Raw genomic sequence first — 24,705 nt, forward strand, 5'->3', positions numbered from 1 at the left:
CCGTCTGGCCAACCAGCTGCTCACTGACCTGGTGGACTACAACTACTTCTACCTGTTCGACCTGAAGGCCTTCTTCACCTCCAAGGCCCTGAACATGGCCATCCCCGGTGGGCCCAAGTTCGAGCCCTTGGTCCGAGACATCAACCTGCAGTAAGCCCTCCCCGTGTTTCTTCAACCAGCCTCTGATGGTGTGTGAGGTTTCTCAGCGTTTCCATGCGCGGCGTACGTTCTAACACGCCCGTCTCAAACCTCTCCCAGGGATGAAGACTGGAACGAGTTCAATGACATCAACAAGATCATCATCAGGCAGCCAATCAGGACGGAGTACAAAATCGCCTTCCCGTACCTGTACAACAACCTTCCGCACCACGTGCACCTCACCTGGTGAGTAAGCACAGGACGCCCTTCATGTTGTTATCTAACGCCAAGGCTGGGATGAGCACAGTGTACTGTGTATGTGCTCTGACACTTTTCGTCTCCTGCAGGTACCACACTCCCAATGTGGTGTTCATTAAGACTGAGGATCCCGATCTCCCTGCCTTCTACTTCGACCCCCTGATCAACCCCATCTCTCACAGACACTCGGTCAAGGTGAGAACGGCCACACCTGTTCACCTAGCTGCAGTGCAGGCAGTAGTAAATGCACTTCTGGTGTGTAGAGGTTTTAAGATGGCTTCTGGTGTGTAGATGTTAAAGGTGGCTGCAGGTGTGTAGATGTTTTAAGATGGCTGCAGGATGTTGAAGTTTTGTGCTTTTGAAACGGTGCAGAGCCAGGAACCCCTGCCAGACGACGATGAGGAGTTTGAGCTGCCGGAGTATGTGGAGCCCTTCCTCAAGGAGACGCCTCTCTACACCGACAACACAGCCAATGGGATTGCTCTGCTCTGGGCGCCCCGCCCCTTCAACCTGCGATCGGGAAGAACCCGTCGGGCTATCGACATCCCGCTCATCAAGAACTGGTGAGGACTGGTCCTCTGGTCACACTGTGGGGTGACTGGGGTGCTCTGGTCACACTGTGGGGTGGGGTGACTGATGGGGTGCTATGGTCACACTGGGGTGGGGTTGGGGTGACTGATGGGGTGCTATGGTCACACTGGGGTGGGGTTGGGGTGACTGATGGGGTGCTATGGTCACACTGGGGTGGGGTTGGGGTGACTGATGGGGTGCTCTGGTCACACTGGGGTAAGGCTGGGGGTCCTCTGGTCACACTGGGGTGGGGTTGGGGTGACTCTGGGAGTGCTGTTCTGTGCTGCAGGGGCCAGGTGTTTTAACGTGTCCTCTGTTTCTCAGGTATCGCGAGCACTGCCCCGCAGGTCAGCCAGTGAAGGTGCGAGTCTCCTATCAGAAGCTGCTGAAGTACTACGTGCTCAACGCCCTGAAACACAGACCCCCCAAGGCCCAGAAGAAGAGGTGTGTACAGAACTGCGTACGGAGGGCAACACTGGGGTGGAGAGCATCAGGAATACACAGCTCTACAGCGGGGATGTTTAGCATCAGGATTACACAGCTCTACAGCGGGGATGTTTAGCATCAGGATTACACAGCTCTACAGCGGGGATGTTTAGCATCAGGAATACACAGCTCTACAGCGGGGATGTTTAGCATCAGGATTACACAGCTCTACAGCGGGGATGTTTAGCATCAGGATTACACAGCTCTACAGCGGGGATGTTTAGCATCAGGAATACACAGCTCTACAGCGGGGATGTTTAGCATCAGGTATACACAGCTGTATAGTGGGACATGCATACTAATTGTAAGCAGATGATGTACATCCAGGGTAACTGTGGAAGCACAGTGTCGTGTGTAATCGTTTTCTACTCACAGGTACCTGTTCCGGTCCTTCAAGGCCACAAAGTTCTTCCAGTCCACCAAGCTGGACTGGGTGGAGGTGGGTCTGCAGGTCTGCAGGCAGGGCTACAACATGCTGAACCTGCTCATCCACCGCAAGAACCTCAACTACCTGCACCTGGACTACAACTTCAACCTCAAGCCCGTCAAGACCCTCACCACCAAGGTACGAGCCCCACCCCTCTCACCCTGTGTTGAAAGATTTCAGATTTTAATCTTAGCAGGTTCTAATGGGAAGAAAAATCTTGGTTTGGTACATTATCACAAGCTTAAATGCAAAGTATAAAATTGCTTTTCTGTCACAATGAAAGGATAGCATTATGGGAGACTAAGATTTAGTGGCAATTTCTCAGCAATCTAAAAATGCTGAGGTCTTTTTACAAACTGAAGTACCATCATGTTCAGCATATTGCTACGTATTTAAACCATGAAACACATTCTTTGAACCCAGGCTTCAACAGTACCTAGTTTGCGTAGATTTAGCTTTCACTGCTTTATTTAATAGAGAGTAGTATACCCGAAGTATCGTTCCTGAAACATCTGCTTTGCCCATTGTGTTCTTTGTGTTCAGACTTTTAAAGTGCAGTTTTTGCCACAGTGGTGTCAGTGCTGTTACAGTGGCAGGACTTTGCGAGGGTGATGGAATGGGGTGTGCATTTGGTTAACGTGGGGGCGGGTCTCCTGTTGCAGGAACGTAAGAAGTCTCGATTCGGGAACGCGTTCCATCTGTGTCGTGAGGTGCTTCGTCTCAGCAAGCTGGTGGTGGACAGCCACGTGCAGTACAGGCTGGGGAACGTGGACGCCTTCCAGGTAGGCCATGCACCCAACACCTCACCCCAACACCACCCAACCCAACACCACCTAACCCAACACCACCTAACACCTCACCCCAACACCACCTAACACCTCACCCCAACAACACCCAACACCTAACACCTCACCCCAACACCTAACACCTCACCCCAACACCACCCAACACCTCACCCCAACACCACCCAACACCTCACCCCAACACCACCCAACACCTCACCCCAACACCACCCAACACCTCACCCCAACACCACCCAACACCTCACCCCAACACCACACACCACCCAACACCCAACACCACCCAACACCTCACCCAACACCACCCAACACCTCACCCCAACACCACCACCACCACCCATCACCCATAACACAGGGCGGCCTGTAGCGTAGTGGTTGAGGTACATGACTGGGACCTGCAAGATCAGTGGTTTGATCCCTAGTGTAGCCACAATAAGGTCCGCACTGCCGTTGGGCCCTTGAGCAAGGCCCTTAACCCTGCATTGCTCCAGGGGAGGATCGTCTCCTGCTTAGTCTAATCAACTGTATGGCGCTCTGGATAAGAGCATTTACCAAATGACGTTAATGTAATAATAACTTGGGGTTATACGGGAGCGTGAAGTACACCTGTAATGGTTATTTTTGTTGTAAATTATGGCTGGTTGTAGGATAAATTGCTGTATGTATAAGTTTGAAGCTAGTGGTGTACAGTTTGTTGGTGTGACTTGTGGCTCACGGTGGGCGTTTGGTCTTCAGCTGGCTGACGGGCTGCAGTACATCTTCGCCCACGTGGGGCAGCTGACCGGGATGTACCGCTACAAGTACAAGCTGATGAGGCAGATCCGCATGTGCAAGGACCTGAAGCACCTCATCTACTACCGCTTCAACACGGTGAGTCCTCGTTCCCTAGCGCTTCAACACGGTGAGTCCTCGTCCCCTAGCGCTTCAACACGGTTGAGTCCCTGTGCATGCTGAGAAGCGTGTGGAGCGCCAGTGCGGCCCCGTGTCTGACAGCGCTGTGTTCTTCCCCCAGGGGCCGGTGGGGAAGGGCCCCGGCTGCGGCTTCTGGGCCCCCGGCTGGCGGGTGTGGCTGTTCTTCATGAGAGGCATCACCCCCCTGCTGGAGCGCTGGCTGGGGAACCTGCTGGCCCGCCAGTTCGAAGGTAAGCCTGCTCCGCACCACCAGAGGGCACTAGTGGCTGTCTGTGTGAGTTTCTCCCTGGTGTCATCGCCTGAACTGCATACTTTACATCCCTCCATGTGGATTTTTTTTACTTTACCTGCTAGTTTAACCCTTTCAGTCTCAAGAGTGTGCCATATGAAAATGGCTGACCTACTGCTATATGACCCTATAGCCGGGTTCCTCCTGACATTCTTTTCCATCTGGGAGTTTTCTTGCCACAAGGGAGTTGTCTGGGGGCTCAGGGCCAGTATTTGCCCTTTTCTTGCTCTTGCTCTGTAAAGCAGCTTCTGTGAAAAGCGCGATGCAAATGAAGGTTGAACTGAGTGACGACCTGCGTTCCTGACAGGTCGGCACTCGAAGGGCGTGGCGAAGACGGTGACGAAGCAGCGCGTGGAGTCGCACTTCGACCTGGAGCTGCGTGCGGCCGTCATGCACGACATCCTGGACATGATGCCCGAGGGCATCAAGCAGAACAAGGCCCGCACCATCCTGCAGCACCTGAGCGAGTCCTGGAGGTGCTGGAAGGCCAACATCCCCTGGAAGGTACGCTCACCGCTCCTCTGCCGCTAGCCGAGCTCCTTGCCCAGGACGGAATGCACTGGTACCTCCCAGAAATACACTGGTACCCTCCCAGAAATACACTGGTACCCTCCCAGAAATACACTGGTACCCTCCCAGAAATACACTGGTACCCTCCCAGAAATGCACTGGTACCCTCCCAGAAATGAGCAGTGGACCCAGCTGTCGTACGTAACGGCAGCTACCGAATGTTACCCAACACTGACCAGCCACTTGTGTTGTGGTTAGCCTCCAGGGCTATTTTGCGAGCCCTGCTAATGCACTACTGTAGTAGCCAATCTCCTCTTGCTCTCCTCCTGTCTCTGTGGGATACATGCTGTTCAGATGCAGAGCAGAAAGAGGAAAAGGGCCAGGCTCAAAACCTCCCGAGCAGACGCAGGCTGACTGTGTGTCGTAGTAATGACACCATGTTTGTTTCAGAATATTGTCAAGGTGACAAGGCTGCATAGCATGCCTTTAAAGAGTTATTTTGCTACAGCCTGATTTGCATCCAGAACGATTATTGCAACAATGCTCATCGAGAATGAGTCGGCATGATGCACTAGCTGAATTCACTGGGCGGCGGTGGATTCAAGCGGGTCCCAATTTGATTAGTGTAATGGAATAAGCCTGCACTGCAGTGTTGAATCATGTGTTCCGTGCACCTCTTCCCCACCCAGGTTCCTGGACTCCCCACCCCCATTGAGAACATGATCCTCCGCTACGTGAAGGCCAAAGCCGATTGGTGGACGAACACGGCCCACTATAACCGCGAGCGAATCAGGCGCGGAGCCACCGTGGACAAGACCGTGTGCAAGAAGAACCTGGGCCGCCTGACCCGGCTGTACCTGAAGGCCGAGCAGGAGAGGCAGCACAACTACCTGAAGGTGTGCTCACCTGGGGGTCGGGGCTGTGGTGAACTCACCTGGGGGTCGGGGCTGTGGTGAACTCACCTGGGCATCGGGGCTGTGGTGAACTCACCTGGGGGTCGGGGCTGTGGTGAACTCACCTGGGCATCGGGGCTGTGGTGAACTCACCTGGGCATTGGGGCTGTGGTGAACTCACCTGGGGGTCGGGGCTGTGGTGAACTCACCTGGGCATTGGGGCTGTGGTGAACTCACCTGGGCATCGGGGCTGTGGTGAACTCACCTGGGCATCGGGGCTGTGGTGAGCTCACCTGGGCATTGGGGCTGTGGTGAGCTCACCTGGGCATTGGGGCTGTGGTGAACTCACCTGGGGGTCGGGGCTGTGGTGAACTCACCTGGGCATTGGGGCTGTGGTGAACTCACCTGGGCATCGGGGCTGTGGTGAACTCACCTGGGCATCGGGGCTGTGGTGAACTCACCTGGGCATTGGGGCTGTGGTGAACTCACCTGGGCATTGGGGCTGTGGTGAACTCACCTGGGCATCGGGGCTGTGGTGAACTCACCTGGGCATCGGGGCTGTGGTGAGCTCACCTGGGCATTGGGGCTGTGGTGTGCTCACCTGGGGATCAGGGCTGTGGTGAACTCACCTGGGGGTCGGGGCTGTGGTGAACTCACCTGGGCATCGGGGCTGTGGTGAGCTCACCTGGGGGTCCGGGCTGTGGTGAGCCCGTCAGCCCTGGGAATGTCTAGCAGTCATGCTATGGTCTCCCATCAAGGAATTAGAAATTGCCTGCTCTCTACTATCCATCATATTGAATTCCTTGCATTTATGTAGGGCGTTTCTCATGAGGGGGAAACCCGGCTCAACCATTGTATGGTGCTTTCCTGTCATTTTGTGTTTATTCTCACAGTATTTCCTGGGAAAGCTACTTTTGTGTTGCTAAAATGTTTATATAAGGTTTAAGTTATTGCATATATATAAAAAATTAAAAAAAATTATAATTCAAAAGTGAATTGATGAATTTGTCATCGTTAAGTTTATTTCTGGTGAAACATTATGAATTTAGGCTGTTTTATATGGGGAGAGAGCATCTAAATTTGTGGTTATACTGTAGAATTATGTTGTATTATTTTTGAAACAAAAGTGCGTGTTCCCCGTAGGACGGCCCTTACATCACGGCGGAGGAGGCCGTGGCCATCTACACCACCACCGTCCACTGGCTGGAGAGCCGCCGCTTCTCCCCCATCCCCTTCCCCCCGCTGTCCTACAAACACGACACCAAACTGCTCATCCTGGCCCTCGAGCGCCTGAAGGAGGCCTACAGGTAAGGGCTCCCTCTGGAGGCCCCCATGGGTTACTGCACTGTAGCCGGTGTACTGTATGTGCGATGTCTTGTCTGAGTGTTGTTTTTGCTCCGTGGTAATGTGTGTGTGTCTGTGTGTGTGTGTTTGTGCCACAGTGTGAAGTCCCGGCTGAACCAATCGCAGCGGGAGGAGCTGGGTCTGATCGAGCAGGCCTATGACAACCCTCACGAGGCCCTGTCCAGGATCAAGCGTCACCTGCTCACCCAGCGCGCCTTCAAAGAGGTGAGTCTGAGCTCCGTGTCACGGCCCCCACCGCCCGGCCCGTCCTCTGTCTGCCCCCCCCAACCCGGCTCTGCTGCCGCCCGCAGGTGGGCATCGAGTTCATGGACCTGTACAGCCACCTGGTGCCTGTGTACGACGTGGAGCCGCTGGAGAAGATCACGGACGCCTACCTGGACCAGTACCTGTGGTACGAAGCAGACAAACGCCGGCTGTTCCCCCCCTGGATCAAACCGGCTGACACCGAGCCCCCCCCGCTGCTCGTGTACAAGTGGTGCCAAGGTGAGTCATGGTGGCACAGTTTGGGAAGGTGGGCTGACATGGTTAGAGCAGATCCCAGTGCTGCTGCTGGGTGGATTGGAAGCTGGAATCCGATGGTGACGTTGTGCAGTGCAGTGGTCACCAGCCCTGTTCCTGGAGATCCTGTAGGCTTTCACTCCAGCCCTAAGAAAGCATATCTCATTCAACAACTAGAGCAGGGCTGCCCAATGCTGTTCCTGGAGCTCTACTGTCCTGTAGGCTTTCACTCCAGCCCTAAGAAAGCATATCTCATTCAACATCTAGAGCAGGGCTGCCCAATGCTGTTCCTGGAGCTCTACTGTCCTGTAGGTTTTCACTCCAACCCTAACAAAGCACCTCCTTCTACAGCTAAAGGTCTGCATTGAGCTGCTAATCAGTCATCAGCTGTGCCAAAATAGTGTTGTACTGAAAACCCTGTTCCTGTAGATCTACCGTCTGTATGTTGATTACCACTGGTGTAGTGTCTGATATACAAAGGTCGTCTCGGCTGATGTAGGGAGCTGTAAGTTGGTTGATGGGAATTTTTGGTCAGATGGTTGGCGCAGGGCGTCTGCAGGTAGCGAATGTTCAGTGATTGGTGGCTTCTCCCGGTTCCCCTCTCAGGGATCAACAACCTGCAGGACGTTTGGGAGACGACGGAGGGCGAGTGCAACGTCATGCTGGAGTCTCGCTACGAGAAGATGTACGAGAAGATCGACCTGACGCTGCTCAACAGGCTGCTCCGCCTCATCGTGGACCACAACATCGCTGACTACATGACCGCCAAGAACAACGTGGTCATCAACTACAAGGTGAACCTCCCTGCCCACCCACACCAAGCCTGGGCTTTACTGAAGTAGTGAAGATGGTAAACTGCTGGGCTCACTCAGAAAGCAAAGAGAAGTTCAGGTTTTGTGAAGTGAAACCCAGTAAGTGTGTTGCTGAACATCTTGAAGTCCCGAGAGTCCCGCCCCGAGAGTCCCGCCCCACCGCTTGCTCAATTTCTGCCTCTCCTCCCCCGCAGGACATGAACCACACCAACTCGTATGGGATAATCCGGGGGCTGCAGTTCGCCTCCTTCATCGTGCAGTACTACGGGCTGGTGATGGACCTGCTGGTCCTGGGGCTGCACCGGGCCAGCGAGATGGCGGGACCCCCCCAAATGCCCAACGACTTCCTGAGCTTCCAGGACATTGCTACCGAGGGCGCCCACCCCATCCGGCTGTACTGCCGCTACATCGACCGCATCCACATCTTCTTCAGGTCCGAGCTCCTCCATTGATAGGGAAGCCCATGGTACTCTCCTTCCCTCAGTGAGGGCAGGAAGGCAGCGCAACCTCAGAACTAATGGTGGCTGATTAACTAGCTACCTCAGTAATGTCGGTACTGATAGATTTGATAAAAATACACCAAAGTAAAACTTCTTGCAAAGAGGTATGTACACATCAACTGTGGTTGGCTGAGCTGAACCCTTTGGCGGACCTGCTGTTTGCAGTCTTGGAGGCAGCAGCCGCCTTCCAGTCGTCACTGAGGGAAGGAGAGCACCATGGGCAGTGGGGGTGGTGTTTCACCCCCTTCCATACTCTCCCACCCTCCCAGGCTGATAATTTTTTTTGAAAAAATGTGTTATTGTTGGGTTTCCCAGGTTCACCGCTGACGAGGCTCGGGACCTGATCCAGAGGTACCTGACGGAGCACCCTGACCCCAACAACGAGAACATCGTGGGCTACAACAACAAAAAATGCTGGCCCAGAGATGCCAGGATGAGGCTGATGAAGCATGATGTTAACCTGTGAGTGCCCCCTCTGCTGGGGTGGAGTGATTTTAAAAAAAATGTTTTTGAACAAAATATTGAGAGCCTGTCCCCTGGAGCCTGTCAGTCAAATCAACTCCCCGCTTTCCAAACTCCCCCAAACAGCAGCTTTGGCTCGTCTTTAAAGCGTTCCCTCTTTCCTCTAGTGGACGTGCCGTGTTCTGGGACATCAAGAACCGCCTGCCCCGCTCGGTCACCACGGTGCAGTGGGAGAACAGCTTTGTGTCCGTCTACAGCAAGGACAACCCCAACCTGCTCTTCAACATGTGCGGCTTCGAGTGCCGCATTCTGCCCAAGTGCCGCACCAGCTACGAGGAGTTCACGCACAAGGACGGCGTGTGGAACCTGCAGAACGAGGTGAGCAGGGCGGACGTTACGTATACACCTGGGAGAGACGCCTGGTTCAGCACACTGACTCCACACACCTGAGTCTCCACACACCTGAGTCTCCACACACCTGAGTCTCCACACACCTGCGTCTCCGCACACCTGCGTCTCCGCACACCTGCGTCTCCGCACACCTGCGTCTCCGCACACCTGAGTCTCCTCTCCCGTCCTCCCAGGTGACGAAAGAGCGCACGGCCCAGTGTTTCCTCCGGGTGGATGACGAGTCCATGCAGAGATTCCACAACCGTGTCCGGCAGATCCTCATGGCCTCCGGATCCACCACCTTCACCAAGGTACCCAGCTCTGGCCCACAATGCCCTGCTCCGCTCCGTCCTGCTCCTGCAGAGGGAGGCGTTTCACCCAGACTTTTATGAGGTTTTAACTGACATCTTTGACCAAAATGAGTTGGTGTCAATAAGTATATTATTTATAGGGCAATTTGATAGGTTTTTGCTATTGTACCTTTGGGGTATCAGTCATTCTGGCCTATGAAGAACTTGCCCTGCGTTTCAGTTTTGCTGTGTTAGGATGTGAACGCTTTTGAAGCCCAACATCTCAGGCCCGTATGATCCCGAGGTGACGTTGCGCTCTCCCCCCAGATCGTGAATAAGTGGAACACGGCTCTGATCGGGCTGATGACGTACTTCCGCGAGGCGGTGGTGAACACGCAGGAGCTGCTCGACCTGCTCGTCAAGTGCGAGAACAAGATCCAGACCCGGATCAAGATCGGCCTCAACTCCAAGATGCCCAGCCGCTTCCCGCCCGTGGTGTTCTACACCCCCAAAGAGCTGGGCGGCCTGGGCATGCTCTCCATGGGACACGTCCTCATCCCCCAGTCGGACCTCCGGTGAGCGCGCCCGCCCCAGTGTGGTCTAACGGGGGTTTGTTACGGCCTGACCCAGTGCTCCTCACTTCTGGAGAGAAGGGGGAGAAGGGATAAACAGGGTTGTGGTTTGACGGTGTTTGTTGCTGCAGTTCCCCTCTTGACCGTCAGAAGTCCTATTTGAATGACCTATTGTAGCATTAAAGGCTGGGTGTGTGCCGTGCTGTGACTGTGTGGCGCCCCCTGCAGGTGGTCGAAGCAAACTGACGTGGGCATCACTCACTTCCGCTCTGGTATGAGCCACGAGGAGGACCAGCTGATCCCCAATCTGTACCGCTACATCCAGCCCTGGGAGAGCGAGTTCATCGACTCTCAGAGAGTCTGGGCCGAGTACGCCCTCAAGCGACAGGAGGCCATCGCCCAGAACAGGTGTGTCCTGCCCTCCTACCTGCCCCACACTGCCCTGTCCTGCCCCACACTGCCCTGCCCTGCCCCACACTGCCCTGCCCGCCTACTTGCCTGTATTGTGCATTATTGTAGCTGACTTATTTGGGCTGTTTGCTGTTCAGGCGGTTGACCTTGGAAGACCTGGAGGACTCTTGGGACCGAGGCATCCCCCGAATCAACACCCTCTTCCAGAAGGACCGCCACACGCTGGCCTACGACAAGGGCTGGAGGGTCAGGACCGACTTCAAACAGTACCAGGTAACCTTTCCTCCCTCCCCGAAACGGGGCCGTTTTCACCTGGGGAATCGTGTCTCATCGAGGAAAACGCTCTACAGTAGAAAAATGCGCTGGTTAAGTTCGAGGTCAGCGATACTGCAGTGAGGGTGTGGGGTGGTGGGGTGAGGATGTGGGGTGGTGGGGTGAGGGTGTGGGGTGGTGGGGTGAAGATGTGGGGTGGTGGGGTGAGGGTGTGGGGTGGTGGGGTGAAGATGTGGGGTGGTGGGGTGAGGGTGTGGGGTGGTGGGGTGAAGATGTGGGGTGGTGGGGTGAGGGTGTGGGGTTGTAGGGTGGTGAGGTGAGGGTGGTGAGGTGAGGGTTTGGGGTGGTGGGGTGAGGGTGTGGGGTGGTGAGGTGAGGGTGTGGGGTTGTAGGGTGGTGAGGTGAGGGTGTGGGGTGGTGAGGTGAGGGTGTGGGGTGGTGAGGTGAGGGTGTGGGGTGAGGATGTGGGGTGAGGATGTGGGGTGGTGGGGTGAGGATGTGGGGTGGTGGGGTGAGGATGTGGGGTGGTGGGGTGAGGATGTGGGGTGGTGGGGTGAGGATGTGGGGTAGTGGGGTGAGGGTGTGGGGTGGTGGGGTGAGGGTGTGGGGTGAGGATGTGGGGTGGTGGGGTGAGGATGTGGGGTGGTGGGGTGAGGGTGTGGGGTGGTGGGGTGAGGGTGTGGGGTAGTGGGGTGAGGGTGTGGGGTAGTGGGGTGAGGGTGTGGGGTGGTGGGGTGAGGGTGTGGGGTGGTGGGGTGAGGATGTGGGGTGGTGGGGTGAGGGTGTGGTGGGGTGAGGGTGTGGGGTGGTGGGGTGAGGGTGTGGGGTGAGGATGTGGGGTGGTGGGGTGAGGATGTGGGGTGGTGAGGTGAAAGGGGGGTAAAAATGTGACTGACGGTGGTGGGCCCGTGTCTCTGCAGGTTCTGAAGCAGAACCCGTTCTGGTGGACACACCAGAGGCATGATGGGAAGCTGTGGAACCTGAATAACTACCGCACGGACATGATCCAGGCTCTGGGAGGCGTGGAGGGCATCCTGGAGCACACCCTCTTCAAGGGGACCTACTTCCCCACCTGGGAGGGGCTGTTCTGGTGAGGGCACTTTCCACCAATGCATGAGCCTCAAAATATGCTATACCTACACACTCACGCACACACACACACACACACACACGCACACGCACACGCACGCTACGACTTGGTTGTAAACTAGACTGTTTCGCCCTTTTTGGCCCATAAGCCCAGTTATGGAAAGTGTTGACAGTTAATCGGTTTCTTTGCCCCCCAGGGAGAAGGCCAGTGGCTTTGAGGAGTCCATGAAGTGGAAGAAGCTGACCAACGCCCAGAGATCCGGTCTGAACCAGATCCCCAACCGACGCTTCACACTGTGGTGGTCCCCCACCATCAACCGAGCAAACGTACGTTACCCTCCCCCCCCATTCCCACATCTGTCCCACACGGCTCCTCTGTGGTTCTGTGGTTTTGATCCCTCCCCCACACCGCCTGTCTGTCCCACACGGCTCCTCTGTGGTTTTGTTTGGTTCTGTGGATCTGATCCCTCCCCCACTCCCCCTGTCTGTCCCACACGGCTCCTCTGTGGTTCTGTTTGGTTCTGTGGATCTGATCCCTCCCCCACTCCCCCTGTCTGTCCCACACGGCTCCTCTGTGGTTCTGTGGTTCTGATCCCTCCCCCACTCCCCCATCTGTCCCACATGGCTCCTCTGTGGTTCTGTTTGGTTCTGTGGATCTGATCCCTCCCCCACACCCCCTGTCTGTCCCACACGGCTCCTCTGTGGTTCTGATCCCTCTCCCACCCCTTCCCCAGGTGTACGTGGGTTTCCAGGTGCAGCTGGATCTGACGGGGATCTTCATGCACGGAAAGATCCCCACCCTGAAGATCTCCCTCATCCAGATCTTCAGAGCCCACTTGTGGCAGAAGATCCACGAGAGCATCGTCATGGACTTGTGTCAGGTACGGCCGGGTGACGCCGCCTAAAATATATGGATGATATCATTTAAATTTTGGACGGTAACGATACATATCCTGGGATATGATTGTTTTTTCTCCTGATTTCAACAGAAGATGCTTTAATCCTCATTACGTTAAGATTTTCTGACCTCTTATGTTTGGGGTCAGACTGTGAGATGGAGTGTGCGAGTGTGCTCTGATCTCGGTGTGTTCCTCTTTCTCTGTTCCAGGTGTTCGATCAGGAGCTCGATGCTCTGGAAATTGAGACGGTGCAGAAGGAGACCATCCACCCCAGGAAGTCCTACAAGATGAACTCGTCCTGCGCCGACATCCTGCTGTTCGCCTCCTATAAGTGGAACGTGTCCCGCCCCTCCCTGCTGGCTGACTCCAAGTGCGTATGCTGCAAGCTGTCCGTCACATTTAAGCCCAGCCTCTTAGCTCTGAGCACCTGTCTGTCACATTTAAGCCCCGCCTCTCAGCTCTGAGCGCAGGTCTGTCACATTTAAGCCCCGCCTCACTATGCGTCTCATTGGCTGTAGGGACGTGATGGACAGCACCACCACCCAGAAGTACTGGATCGACATCCAGCTGCGATGGGGCGACTACGACTCGCACGACATCGAGCGCTACGCCCGCGCCAAGTTCCTGGACTACACCACCGACAACATGAGTATCTACCCATCACCCACCGGGGTCCTCATCGCCATCGACCTGGCCTACAACCTACACAGGTGAGCCTCTGACCTGCTCATGTGAGACTACCACCTACACAGGTGAGCCTCTGAGTCGCACTGCTTCGCTGAGCTGGCTCACCGTGGCGTAGTTGCTGATGACCACCCCTCCCCCATTCTAGAGACATTGGCTCTCTAAAAAGGGGTACCCAAAAATTCACTTGCGAAAAATAAAAGTATTTTAAGAATGGAAAATTGTGCTGCGAAGAACTGCCTGGAGTAAAATAGTCTCATTTATTCAAAGATGCCTATTTAACCAAGTAGATGGTAATGTAGAAAGTTTCAAATCAAAATTAAAGTTTATGTTCTTCAAAGTACAAAACTATATACAAAATACAATACGAAAATGTAGTTGATACTGCAACGCTTTTGCATGTTCTGGTCAGTTTTAGTATAATTTTCACAGAATTACGCTGTGGTAACTGGGTTAGGGTGTTAATGGGTGTCTCTCTCCCCGCTCCAGTGGTTATGGTACCTGGGTTAGGGTGTTAATGGATGTCTGTCCCCCCCGCTCCAGTGGTTATGGGACCTGGGTTAGGGTGTTAATGGATGTCTCTCTCCCCGCTCCAGTGGCTATAGGACCTGGGTTAGGGTGTTAATGGATGTCTCTCCCCCCGCTCCAGTGGCTATAGGACCTGGGTTAGGGTGTTAATGGATGTCTCTCTCCCCGCTCCAGTGGCTATAGGACCTGGGTTAGGGTGTTAATGGATGTCTCTCCCCCCGCTCCAGTGGTTATGGGACCTGGGTTAGGGTGTTAATGGATGTCTCTCCCCCCGCTCCAGTGGCTATGGGGCCTGGGTTAGGGTGTTAATGGATGTCTCTCCCCCCGCTCCAGTGGTTATGGGACCTGGGTTAGGGTGTTAATGGATGTCTCTCCCCCCGCTCCAGTGGTTATGGGACCTGGGTTAGGGTGTTAATGGATGTCTCTCCCCCCGCTCCAGTGGCTATGGGACCAGGGTTAGGGTGTTAATGGATGTCTCTCTCCCCGCTCCAGTGGCTATGGGACCTGGGTTAGGGTGTTAATGGATGTCTCTCCCCCCGCTCCAGTGGCTATGGGACCAGGGTTAGGGTGTTAATGGATGTCTCTCTCCCCGCTCCAGTGGCTATGGGACCTGGGTTAGGGTGTTAATCGATGTCTCTCCCCCCGCTCCAGTGGCTATGGGAACTGGTTCCCGGGCGGGAAGCCGCTGATCCAGCAGGCCATGGCGAAGATCATGAAGGCGAACCCGGCGCTGTACGTGCTGCGGGAGCGCATCCGCAAGGGCCTGCAGCTCTACTCCTCCGAGCCCACCGAGCCCTACCTGTCCTCCCAGAACTACGGGGAGCTCTTCTCCAACCAGATCATCTGGTTCGTCGACGACACCAACGTCTACAGGGTCACCATCCACAAGGTGAGGAGAGAAAAGTGTCTCTCTTTGTTCTTAAAGGGATACTCCGGCATCGTTCCTGTGGACCGTGATGACTACCTACTTTAGCATGTGATCCAGTTTTTTAAAATGCCGAAGTGTCCCTGTGAGGTTCATAAACGCATTGTTCCGAGCCATTTTACATCCAGCCCGTTTCTACGGCTTCTCAGCGCAGTGTGGCCATAAGCGATGGCTGGAGGAGCACTGGGCCACTGTCCTGACCTTTTGGGGTACTAGTGTGGATTTTGTTCATGTTGGCACTTGGCATTTTTCTGCTGATTGAGTACACGCACAGGCATAAGTAACATGAACAGTGCCATCATACGTACTTCATTGCGTTTTAAGCGTGTGGGTGTACCTGCATAGGAGATGAGACATTGTTCCATTTCCAGTAGTGTCTACACTCCATATCTGCACTACTGTTAATATCTACTGCTGCAGCTGTCCGTGCTGAATCCCGCTTGCCAACTCTGCCCCAAGTGCTCACCTGAGGTGACCACCTCACCCTGCTCATAATTCTGTCACAGGCCTTTTCCCCTGGCCAGCTGGGAGTTCCCGCAGTGGCAACTCGCCCGTACTAACGGTCCTTACACATCCTGGTTCCCCAGCCTGTCGCAGTTTGACTTCTTGTTCCTCGTGTGTTTCGTCTTGCCCAGAGCGTGCCCCAGCTCTGTGCTCTGTTGTAGTCCTGCTCATCGCCCTCGCTCGCAAACGTGCTGCTGTGACCTCGTCTCATAGAAGGCCGCTCTGTCTCTTTACTTTGCAGACGTTTGAGGGAAACTTAACCACCAAGCCCATCAACGGAGCCATTTTCATCTTCAACCCCCGAACCGGGCAGCTCTTCCTCAAGATCATCCACACCTCCGTGTGGGCAGGGCAGAAACGTCTTGGACAGGTGAGACTCTCTCTCTCTCTCCCTCTCTGTCTCTCCCTCTGTCTCTCTCTCCCTCTCCCTCTGTACCTCTTGCTCTCTCTCGCTGCCTGGTCCTGTAGGTCTTGACTCTGACCCTCTTGGTCTTGCTCTCTGCCTGCAGTTGGCCAAGTGGAAGACAGCTGAGGAGGTGGCCGCTCTGATTCGCTCGCTGCCCGTGGAGGAGCAGCCCAAACAGATCATCGTCACCAGGAAGGGTATGCTGGACCCCCTGGAGGTGAGACGCCCACAGACCCACATCACGCCCTGCCCTCACCACGTCCTGCACCCTGTAACCCTGTAACCCTGTAACACTGCCCTCACCACGTCCTGCACCCTGTAACCCTGTCCTCACCACGTCCTGCACCCTGTAACCCTGTAACCCTGTAAACCTGCCCTCACCACGTCCTGCACCCTGTAACCCTGTAACCCTGCCCTCACCACATCCTGCACCCTGTAACCCTGTAACCCTGCCCTCACCACGTCCTGCACCCTGTAACCCTGTAACCCTGTAAACCTGCCCTCACCACGTCCTGCACCCTGTAACCCTGTAACCCTGCCCTCACCACGTCCTGCACCCTGTAACCCTGTAACCCTGTAACCCTGCCCTCACCACGTCCTGCACCCTGTAACCCTGTAACCCTGCCCTCACCACATCCTGCACCCTGTAACCCTGTAACCCTGCCCTCACCACGTCCTGCTCCCTGCACCCTGCACCCTGTAACCCTGTAACCCTGCCCTCACCACGTCCTGCACCCTGTAACCCTGCCCTCACCACGTCCTGCACCCTGTAACACTGCCCTCACCACGTCCTGCACCCTGTAACCCTGCCCTCACCACGTCCTGCACCCTGTAACCCTGTAACACTGCCCTCACCACGTCCTGCACCCTGTAACCCTGCCCTCACCACGTCCTGCACCCTGTAACCCTGTAACACTGCCCTCACCACGTCCTGCACCCTGTAACCCTGCCCTCACCACGTCCTGCACCCTGTAACACTGCCCTCACCACGTCCTGCACCCTGTAACCCTGCCCTCACCACGTCCTGCACCCTGTAACCCTGTAACACTGCCCTCACCACGTCCTGCACCCTGTAACCCTGTAACACTGCCCTCACCACGTCCTGCACCCTGTAACCCTGCCCTCACCACGTCCTGCACCCTGTAACCCTGTAACCCTGCCCTCACCACGTCCTGCACCCTGTAACCCTGTAACCCTGCCCTCACCACGTCCTGCACCCTGTAACCCTGTAACCCTGCCCTCACCACGTCCTGCTCCCTGTAACCATGGCGCTCGGTCTCCCGTTTGTCAGGTCCACCTGCTGGACTTCCCCAACATCGTGATCAAGGGCTCGGAGCTGCAGCTGCCCTTCCAGGCCTGTCTGAAGGTGGAGAAGTTTGGGGATCTGATTCTGAAGGCCACCGAGCCGCAGATGGTCCTGTTCAACCTGTACGACGACTGGCTGAAGACCATCTCCTCCTACACGGTAATGTCTGCCATAACCTGCTCACTTCCCACACTGTAACATCGACCGTAACCTGCTCACTTCCTACCCTAACGTATGCCTGACCCAGCCGGGCCTCTCAAATCTGACATCATAACCCCGTTCGCAGGCGTTCTCCCGTCTCATCCTGATCCTCCGGGCGCTCCACGTGAATAACGACCGCGCCAAAGTCATCCTGAAGCCGGATAAGACCACCATCACGGAGCCCCACCACATCTGGCCCACACTCACGGACGAGGAGTGGATCAAGGTGGAGGTGCAGCTCAAAGACCTCATCCTGGCCGACTACGGCAAGAAGAACAAGTGAGTGTCTGCAAGCGTAAAGGTGTATGTCTACATTTTAGGCTGGCCACATTTCTTTCTAAAGCTGCAAGACTGTACTGGTCTGAGACTGAGGCTTTATGAAGTGATCGCCTTTAGCTCTGGTTTGACCCGTATGTAGCCTTGGCCTGACCCATGTGTGGCCCTGGCCTGACCCGTGTGCGTGGCCCCTGGCCTGACCCGTGTGTGTGCGTGGCCCCTGGCCTGACCCGTGTGTGTGCGTGGCCCCTGGCCTGACCCGTGTGTGTGTGTGGCCCCTGGCCTGACCCGTGTGTGTGGCCCCTGGCCTGACCCGTGTGTGTGGCCCCTGGCCTGACCCGTGTGCGTGGCCCCTGGCCTGACCCGTGTGCGTGCGTGGCCCCTGGCCTGACCCGTGTGCGTGCGTGGCCCCTGGCCTGACCCGTGTGCGTGCGTGGCCCCTGGCCTGACCCGTGTGCGTGCGTGGCCCCTGGCCTGACCCGTGTGCGTGCGTGGCCCCTGTTTGGCCCCGGCCTGACGCGTGTCTCCCTGCTCCAGTGTGAACGTGGCGTCCCTGACGCAGTCGGAGATTCGGGACATCATCCTGGGCATGGAGATCTCCGCGCCCTCGCAGCAGCGGCAGCAGATCGCGGAGATCGAGAAGCAGACGAAGGAGCAGTCTCAGCTGACCGCCACGCAGACCCGCACCGTCAACAAGCACGGCGACGAGATCATCACCTCCACCACCAGCAACTACGAGACCCAGACCTTCTCCTCCAAGACCGAGTGGAGAGTGAGGTGAGCCAGCCTGCCCGCCCGCTCAATGGCCTGCCTCCACCTGGCCCTGCTTCACCGTGTGACCCTCTCTCTCTCACCTCTCACTCTCACACTCCCTCACTCCCTCTCACACTCTTGCACACTCCCTCTCTCACTCTCTCACCTCTCACTTTCTCTCTCACCACTCTCACTCTCACTCTCACTCTCACTCTCCCTCTCACACTCTCTCACCTCTCTCACTCTCACTCTCACACTCACTCTCTCTCCCACTCTCTCACACTCTCTCTCACTCTCTCACCTCTCACTCACTCGCCTCTCTCACTCTCACTCTCTCACCCTCTCACTCACTCGCCTCTCTCACTCTCACTCTCACCTCTCTCCCTCTCACCACTCTCACTCACTCACACTCACTCTCTCACCTCTCACTTTCTCTCTCTCTCACCCTCTCTCCCCCCCCTCTCTCACCCTCTCTCTCCCTCTCTCTCTCCCTCTCCCCCCCCTCTCACTCTCTCCCTCTCCCCGCCCCCTCACCCTCTCTCTCTCACCCTCTCTCCCTCTCTCCCTCTCTCACCCTCTCACCCTCTCTCACCCTCTCTCCCTGCAGGGCCATCTCTGCTGCTAACCTCCACCTCCGCACCAACCACATCTACGTCTCCTCCGACGACATCAAGGAGACGGGCTACACCTACATCCTCCCCAAGAACGTCCTGAAGAAGTTCATCTGCATCTCTGACCTGCGCGCTCAGGTGTCTGTCCTGTGGGCTTTCTGTATAGTGCTGTGTGCAGTGTTGTGTATAGTGCTGTATATGGGGAGGTAAGGCGGATGTCCCGCTGAATTGAATTTCCGGTGTGCTGCTAAATGCTATGCTAGTGCATTTCATCAGACTGCAGGAGCAGCAACTTCATACAAGCAAATTGAGCATTCTTTTTTACTTATTTATTTTGACATTGGTTGCATCCTAATCAAGTTTATAAATTAAAATCATGTCAGTTAATTCATTGCGTGAGACATGATGGTAAATTAATATGGTGGCATTGTGGAAATTGACACTATGAAAGGGAAAGCATTATGGGAGACTTAAAACGATCTGAAAACTCAAAACAGGACTTTTTACATATTTTATTTCAATTATGAGACGCATACTTTGAACCCAGATTTCAACACTACACAGTTTGCGTATATTTGGCTTTCGCTACTCTATGAAATGGGCAGCAGTGTACCGGAATTATCGTTCCCGAAACATCCGCTTTTCCTCCCTATAGTCTGCCATACACACTGGGCCTCGGACTGGCGGGTGTGCTGGGTTATTGCTACAGGACAGGAAGACGATCCCAGGGAGTGTGAATGATGAGTGTGATATTCAATCCTCTTGGCCCCCATCTGGAGCCTGTCCATGAATAACTGCAGTGACGTGAAGTGTCTGTTTACGGAGTACACGTCCTGTGCGTGTCTGATGTTGGTGTGGCTGTGTTCCGTCATGTACATGTTGAGTTTGATCATTAGGTTCCAGCCACACAGGCTGGTTCACAGTGTCTCTGTGTGGAGTCGTGTCTGCCAGTGTGGCCAACAGCCTGTTAGAAGTGGAGTAAAATGAGACCCTTGTTTTACCTTTGTCCTCCCCTGTCCCGCCCTAGATTGCAGGGTACCTGTACGGGACCAGCCCCCCAGATAACCCCCAGGTGAAGGAGATCCGCTGCATCGTCATGGTGCCCCAGTGGGGAACGCACCAAACCGTCCATCTGCCCAATCAACTGCCCCAGCATGAGTACCTCAAGGTCAGCTGCCTGTAAATGAAATGGATCTATCACAAGCCAGTGTGTTAGAATGCGAATGGAAACGACTGCTGGGCCCTGTTAACTGACCTATCACGAGCCAGCGTGTTACAACGCTAATGATGCAGGCAGTGGGTCATTCCAAGACGACACTGCATATACACTCTGCCCTGTATCACGCTGCACCTTGACTCTGCCATACCTGTATCTTACCTGTATCCCAGCTTTGCCCTGTATATTTGGCTTACCTGTATCTGTCTCTGACCCGTGTCTCTGACCCGTGTCTCTGACCCGTGTCTCTGACCCGTGTCTCTGACCCGTGTCTCTCTGTCTCTGTGTCTCTGACCCGTGTCTCTGTGTCTCTGACCCGTGTCTCTGTGTCTCTGACCCGTGTCTCTCTGTCTCTGACCCGTGTCTCTGTGTCTCTGACCCGTGTCTCTCTGTCTCTGACCCGTGTCTCTGTCTCTGACCCGTGTCTCTGTCTCTGACCTGTGTCTCTGTCTCTGACCCGTGTCTCTCTGTCTCTGACCCGTGTCTCTCTGTCTCTGACCCGTGTCTCTCTGTCTCTGAACCGTGTCTCTCTGTCTCTGAACCGTGTCTCTCTGTCTCTGAACCGTGTCTCTCTGTCTCTGACCCGTGTCTCTGTGTCTCTGACCCGTGTCTCTCTGTCTCTGACCCGTGTCTCTCTGTCTCTGACCCGTGTCTCTGTCTCTGACCCGTGTCTCTGTCTCTGACCCGTGTCTCTGTGTCTCTGACCCGTGTCTCTGTGTCTCTGACCCGTGTCTCTCTGTCTCTGACCCGTGTCTCTCTGTCTCTGACCCGTGTCTCTCTGTCTCTGACCCGTGTCTCTGTCTCTGACCCGTGTCTCTCTGTCTCTGACCCGTGTCTCTGACCCGTGTCTCTGACCCGTGTCTCTCTGTCTCTGACCCGTGTCTCTCTGTCTCTGACCCGTGTCTCTGTGTCTCTGACCCGTGTCTCTGACCCGTGTCTCTCTGTCTCTGACCCGTGTCTCTGTGTCTCTGACCCATGTCTCTGTGTCTCTGACCCGTGTCTCTGTGTCTCTGACCCGTGTCTCTGTGTCTCTGACCCGTGTCTCTGTGTCTCTGACCCATGTCTCAGGAGATGGAGCCTCTGGGCTGGATCCACACGCAGCCCAACGAGTCGCCCCAGCTGTCCCCGCAGGACGTCACCACCCACGCCAAGGTCATGGCCGACAACCCGTCCTGGGACGGAGAGAAGACCATCATCATCACCTGCAGGTACACACACACGCACACACATACACTCAATACACACACATACACTCAATACACACACACATATACACTCAATACACGCACGCGCACGCACGCACGCACGTACGCACGCACGCATCAATACACTGTAGCTGGTGCATATACAAACATTGATCAAGACATTATTTAGCTAGACTAAATAAGTGCTGAAGTTGAATCCTGAAGTGGATCGGCCTTGCTGTGCACCCGACTTAAGGGATGACTTGAGCAATCACGTGTGCTTGTCTGTTTGTTTGTCAGCAGTCAGATAAAGTTGTGTTGCCCAGCTGTATGAGAGAGCTGCTTTATGTAAGATGGCCAGAACAATATAGAATGAGAAATGTATAGTATTGATGTTAAATGCAGAGTACGTGTATAAGGAGCTTGCTGCTTTGTTTCAGTGAAAGTGCCTTATCACAGTGCTCCCTTCCTCAGCAATTTCAATGAAAGATTTGTCTTCTACACTAGTTAATGCTTGACGAGGGCGCTGTTTTAAATGTGCGTTTGGTTCCAGCTTCACCCCTGGGTCCTGCACCCTGACGGCCTACAAGCTCACCCCCAGCGGGTACGAGTGGGGCAGGCAGAACACCGACAAGGGCAACAACCCCAAGGGCTACCTGCCCTCGCACTACGAGCGTGTGCAGATGCTGCTGTCCGACCGATTCCTGGGGTTCTTCATGGTGCCCGGGCAGGTGTCCTGGAACTACAACTTCATGGGTGAGCGGAGCGCTCACCTGCTGTTAATACACACACACACACACACACACACACACACAGACGCGGTTTACTTAATACTTACTTCCCCCGACATACCCAAGCACAATACTATGGGATTATTTAACCTGTAACACTGTGGATTATGTTATTTACTTGTAGCACTGGATTGTGTTATTTGTTTACCTGTAGCACTGGATTGTGTTTTTCTTTACCTGTAGCGCTGGATTGTGTTTACCTGTAGCGCAGGATTGTGTTTACCTGTAGCGCTAGATTGTGTTGTTTACCTGCAGCGCAGGATTGTGTTGTTTACCTGCAGCGCAGGATTGTGTTGTTGTTTACCTGCAGCGCAGGATTGTGTTGTTTACCTGTAGCGCTGGATTGTGTTGTTTACCTGTAGTGCTGGATTGTGTTGTTGTTTACCTGTAGCGCTGGATTGTGTTGTTGTTTACCTGTAGCGCTGGATTGTGTTGTTGTTTACCTGTAGCGCTGGATTGTGTTGTTGTTTACCTGTAGCGCTGGATTGTGTTGTTGTTTACCTGTAGCGCTGGATTGTGTTGTTGTTTACCTGTAGCGCTGGATTGTGTTGTTGTTTACCTGTAGCGCTGGATTGTGTTGACCTGTAGCGCTGGGTTGTGTTGTTGTTTACCTGTAGCGCTGGATTGTGTTGTTGTTTACCTGTAGCGCTGGATTGTGTTGTTGTTTACCTGTAGCGCTGGATTGTGTTGTTGTTTACCTGTAGCGCTGGATTGTGTTGTTGTTTACCTGTAGCGCTGGATTGTGTTGACCTGTAGCGCTGGGTTGTGTTGTTGTTTACCTGTAGCGCTGGATTGTGTTGTTGTTTACCTGTAGCACTGGATTGTGTTGTTGTTTACCTGTAGCGCAGGATTGTGTTGTTTACCTGTAGCGCTGGATTGTGTTGTTTACCTGTAGCATTAATTAGGCTTAATCGTAATGGTTTTTGCGGCTCCTCAGGTGTCCGGCACGATCCGAACATGAAGTACGACCTGCAGCTGTCCAACCCCAAGGAGTTCTACCACGAGGTCCACCGGCCGTCACACTTCCTCAACTTCGCCTCGCTCCAGGAGGGCGAGATCTACAACGCCGACCGAGAGGACATGTACGCTTAGAGCGCCGGGACGCTGTCGGCCCTCTGAGGGCCCCAGGGCCCCGTCCCGCTGCCCAGCCCGGCCCCCACAGGACCCCCACCCCAATCATGCAGAGGGAGAGCTTTAACCTCCGCGTGCGGACGATCCATCTCCACAAAACGCTCTCTCCGTGTGCTCTTTCCCTTCATAGAAGGATTAAGCGTGAGCCATCCGTGATATTTCTACGATGTGTTGTTTTACATGGTTGTACTTACTGTATGTGTATCGATGGTATTTCTTCAGTAGTTAATGATATGGTAGCTGTCAAGAAATTGTCCTTTGCTATTTGGACCGATTTTACTCCGTAATTTTGTTTAGCTTATTTTTCTTTTTTACAGAAACAGTAGTGTGCCCCACTACCTGTGTTGTGCATAAATTGGCACTGTAATTTGGGTTTAAATAAAGATTAAAACACTTTTATAAGGTTCACTTGTCGCGGCTGAAATTAATTTTCGTTTGATAAAACTCAACATCGCACTGTAAAACGGCTCAATCGGATACCGTAGTGTGAAATGTGGAATCCACAGTCAGATAACGTGGTAAAAGGTAGGCTAGAGCTTCACTGTACTGTAGTATGTGATCACTTTTTGGCTGAATGGAACGCAGAAAAAAACTGGCGAGTAGGCCTTCAGGAGTGGTGGGAGTCCTCACGTCCTGTAATCGTCAGGATATTTGATGGTTGTTTTGACCATTTCACTCGTATTTGGTAGTGGCCGAGCGCACTGTGGGAGAGCAGAGGGAGCTAAACTAGCACACCCGGTCTTTAGCCCAAAGCTGTAGAAAGGTAGCGGTTGATGTAAAACAAGGCCTCTTCTGACTTGTGGTTATGCTGCCTTGCACAGATCATGTGTTTAGGCTGTGTCTATCGAGTGAATTTAGTCCCGGTGTTTACCCTTATTTCAGTACTCTAGCCACAAAACGCAATTCATTCCTATTTTGTGAACCGCAAAGTGGTTCGCGAGTGTTTTACACATTGCAAAAATACGAATCCTGAGTTACACAGCTTGTGCTTTGTATATCGAGATCTGTTTCGAAAACTGCAAGTGCCGTTTGACAGAACCCGAAACAGGAGTCACCAAATACAAATAGTTTAGCAATACTTCATGTAAAAGACGGGGGGAAACAAAAATCCATGTTTTTGGACCAATCAAAATGAAGATGGCCACAGCCAATCAGGGAAAGAGCAGCTCATAACCATTTGTGGAGGTTTGTGGGGTTTGTTCTGGAAAGCGAGCTCTGGAAATAAATATATACATGATATCTGTCTTACTTGAGCTAGAAACGCCAACCATGCGCTTTTCAAATGAAGTTTTTTCTTCGTCCATTAGACCCTATCATTACGGCAACCCGGGCCTCTCTGTGCGGA

General features: G+C 54.2%; 1 protein-coding gene across 1 annotated transcript in view; it reads left to right on the plus strand.

The window, feature by feature from the left end:
- Nucleotides 1-23,764, plus strand: part of prpf8 (pre-mRNA processing factor 8) — a 29,860-nt gene extending 6,096 nt beyond the window's left edge. Inside the window, exons 6-43 of the mRNA XM_061216900.1 lie at nucleotides 1-150; nucleotides 259-384; nucleotides 486-591; nucleotides 769-959; nucleotides 1,291-1,410; nucleotides 1,828-2,017; nucleotides 2,542-2,661; nucleotides 3,415-3,549; nucleotides 3,692-3,821; nucleotides 4,188-4,384; nucleotides 5,080-5,286; nucleotides 6,427-6,590; nucleotides 6,726-6,852; nucleotides 6,939-7,131; nucleotides 7,753-7,940; nucleotides 8,153-8,391; nucleotides 8,774-8,920; nucleotides 9,088-9,298; nucleotides 9,505-9,621; nucleotides 9,928-10,175; nucleotides 10,401-10,580; nucleotides 10,721-10,856; nucleotides 11,777-11,946; nucleotides 12,143-12,272; nucleotides 12,680-12,826; nucleotides 13,054-13,214; nucleotides 13,363-13,554; nucleotides 14,708-14,945; nucleotides 15,727-15,855; nucleotides 15,995-16,108; nucleotides 17,183-17,356; nucleotides 17,484-17,677; nucleotides 18,212-18,451; nucleotides 19,035-19,176; nucleotides 20,066-20,206; nucleotides 21,323-21,462; nucleotides 21,992-22,194; nucleotides 23,167-23,764. The exon at nucleotides 1-150 is cut by the window's left edge and continues 63 nt beyond it. Of these exons, the coding sequence (XP_061072884.1) occupies nucleotides 1-150; nucleotides 259-384; nucleotides 486-591; nucleotides 769-959; nucleotides 1,291-1,410; nucleotides 1,828-2,017; nucleotides 2,542-2,661; nucleotides 3,415-3,549; nucleotides 3,692-3,821; nucleotides 4,188-4,384; nucleotides 5,080-5,286; nucleotides 6,427-6,590; nucleotides 6,726-6,852; nucleotides 6,939-7,131; nucleotides 7,753-7,940; nucleotides 8,153-8,391; nucleotides 8,774-8,920; nucleotides 9,088-9,298; nucleotides 9,505-9,621; nucleotides 9,928-10,175; nucleotides 10,401-10,580; nucleotides 10,721-10,856; nucleotides 11,777-11,946; nucleotides 12,143-12,272; nucleotides 12,680-12,826; nucleotides 13,054-13,214; nucleotides 13,363-13,554; nucleotides 14,708-14,945; nucleotides 15,727-15,855; nucleotides 15,995-16,108; nucleotides 17,183-17,356; nucleotides 17,484-17,677; nucleotides 18,212-18,451; nucleotides 19,035-19,176; nucleotides 20,066-20,206; nucleotides 21,323-21,462; nucleotides 21,992-22,194; nucleotides 23,167-23,321 (6,292 nt within the window). The 3' untranslated portion in view covers nucleotides 23,322-23,764. The remainder of the gene's footprint in view (nucleotides 151-258; nucleotides 385-485; nucleotides 592-768; nucleotides 960-1,290; nucleotides 1,411-1,827; nucleotides 2,018-2,541; nucleotides 2,662-3,414; nucleotides 3,550-3,691; nucleotides 3,822-4,187; nucleotides 4,385-5,079; nucleotides 5,287-6,426; nucleotides 6,591-6,725; nucleotides 6,853-6,938; nucleotides 7,132-7,752; nucleotides 7,941-8,152; nucleotides 8,392-8,773; nucleotides 8,921-9,087; nucleotides 9,299-9,504; nucleotides 9,622-9,927; nucleotides 10,176-10,400; nucleotides 10,581-10,720; nucleotides 10,857-11,776; nucleotides 11,947-12,142; nucleotides 12,273-12,679; nucleotides 12,827-13,053; nucleotides 13,215-13,362; nucleotides 13,555-14,707; nucleotides 14,946-15,726; nucleotides 15,856-15,994; nucleotides 16,109-17,182; nucleotides 17,357-17,483; nucleotides 17,678-18,211; nucleotides 18,452-19,034; nucleotides 19,177-20,065; nucleotides 20,207-21,322; nucleotides 21,463-21,991; nucleotides 22,195-23,166) is intronic.
- Nucleotides 23,765-24,705: the final 941 nt, after the last annotated feature.

This window comes from Conger conger, chromosome 13 (assembly GCF_963514075.1).
Source record: "Conger conger chromosome 13, fConCon1.1, whole genome shotgun sequence".
Lineage (NCBI taxonomy): Eukaryota > Metazoa > Chordata > Actinopteri > Anguilliformes > Congridae > Conger > Conger conger.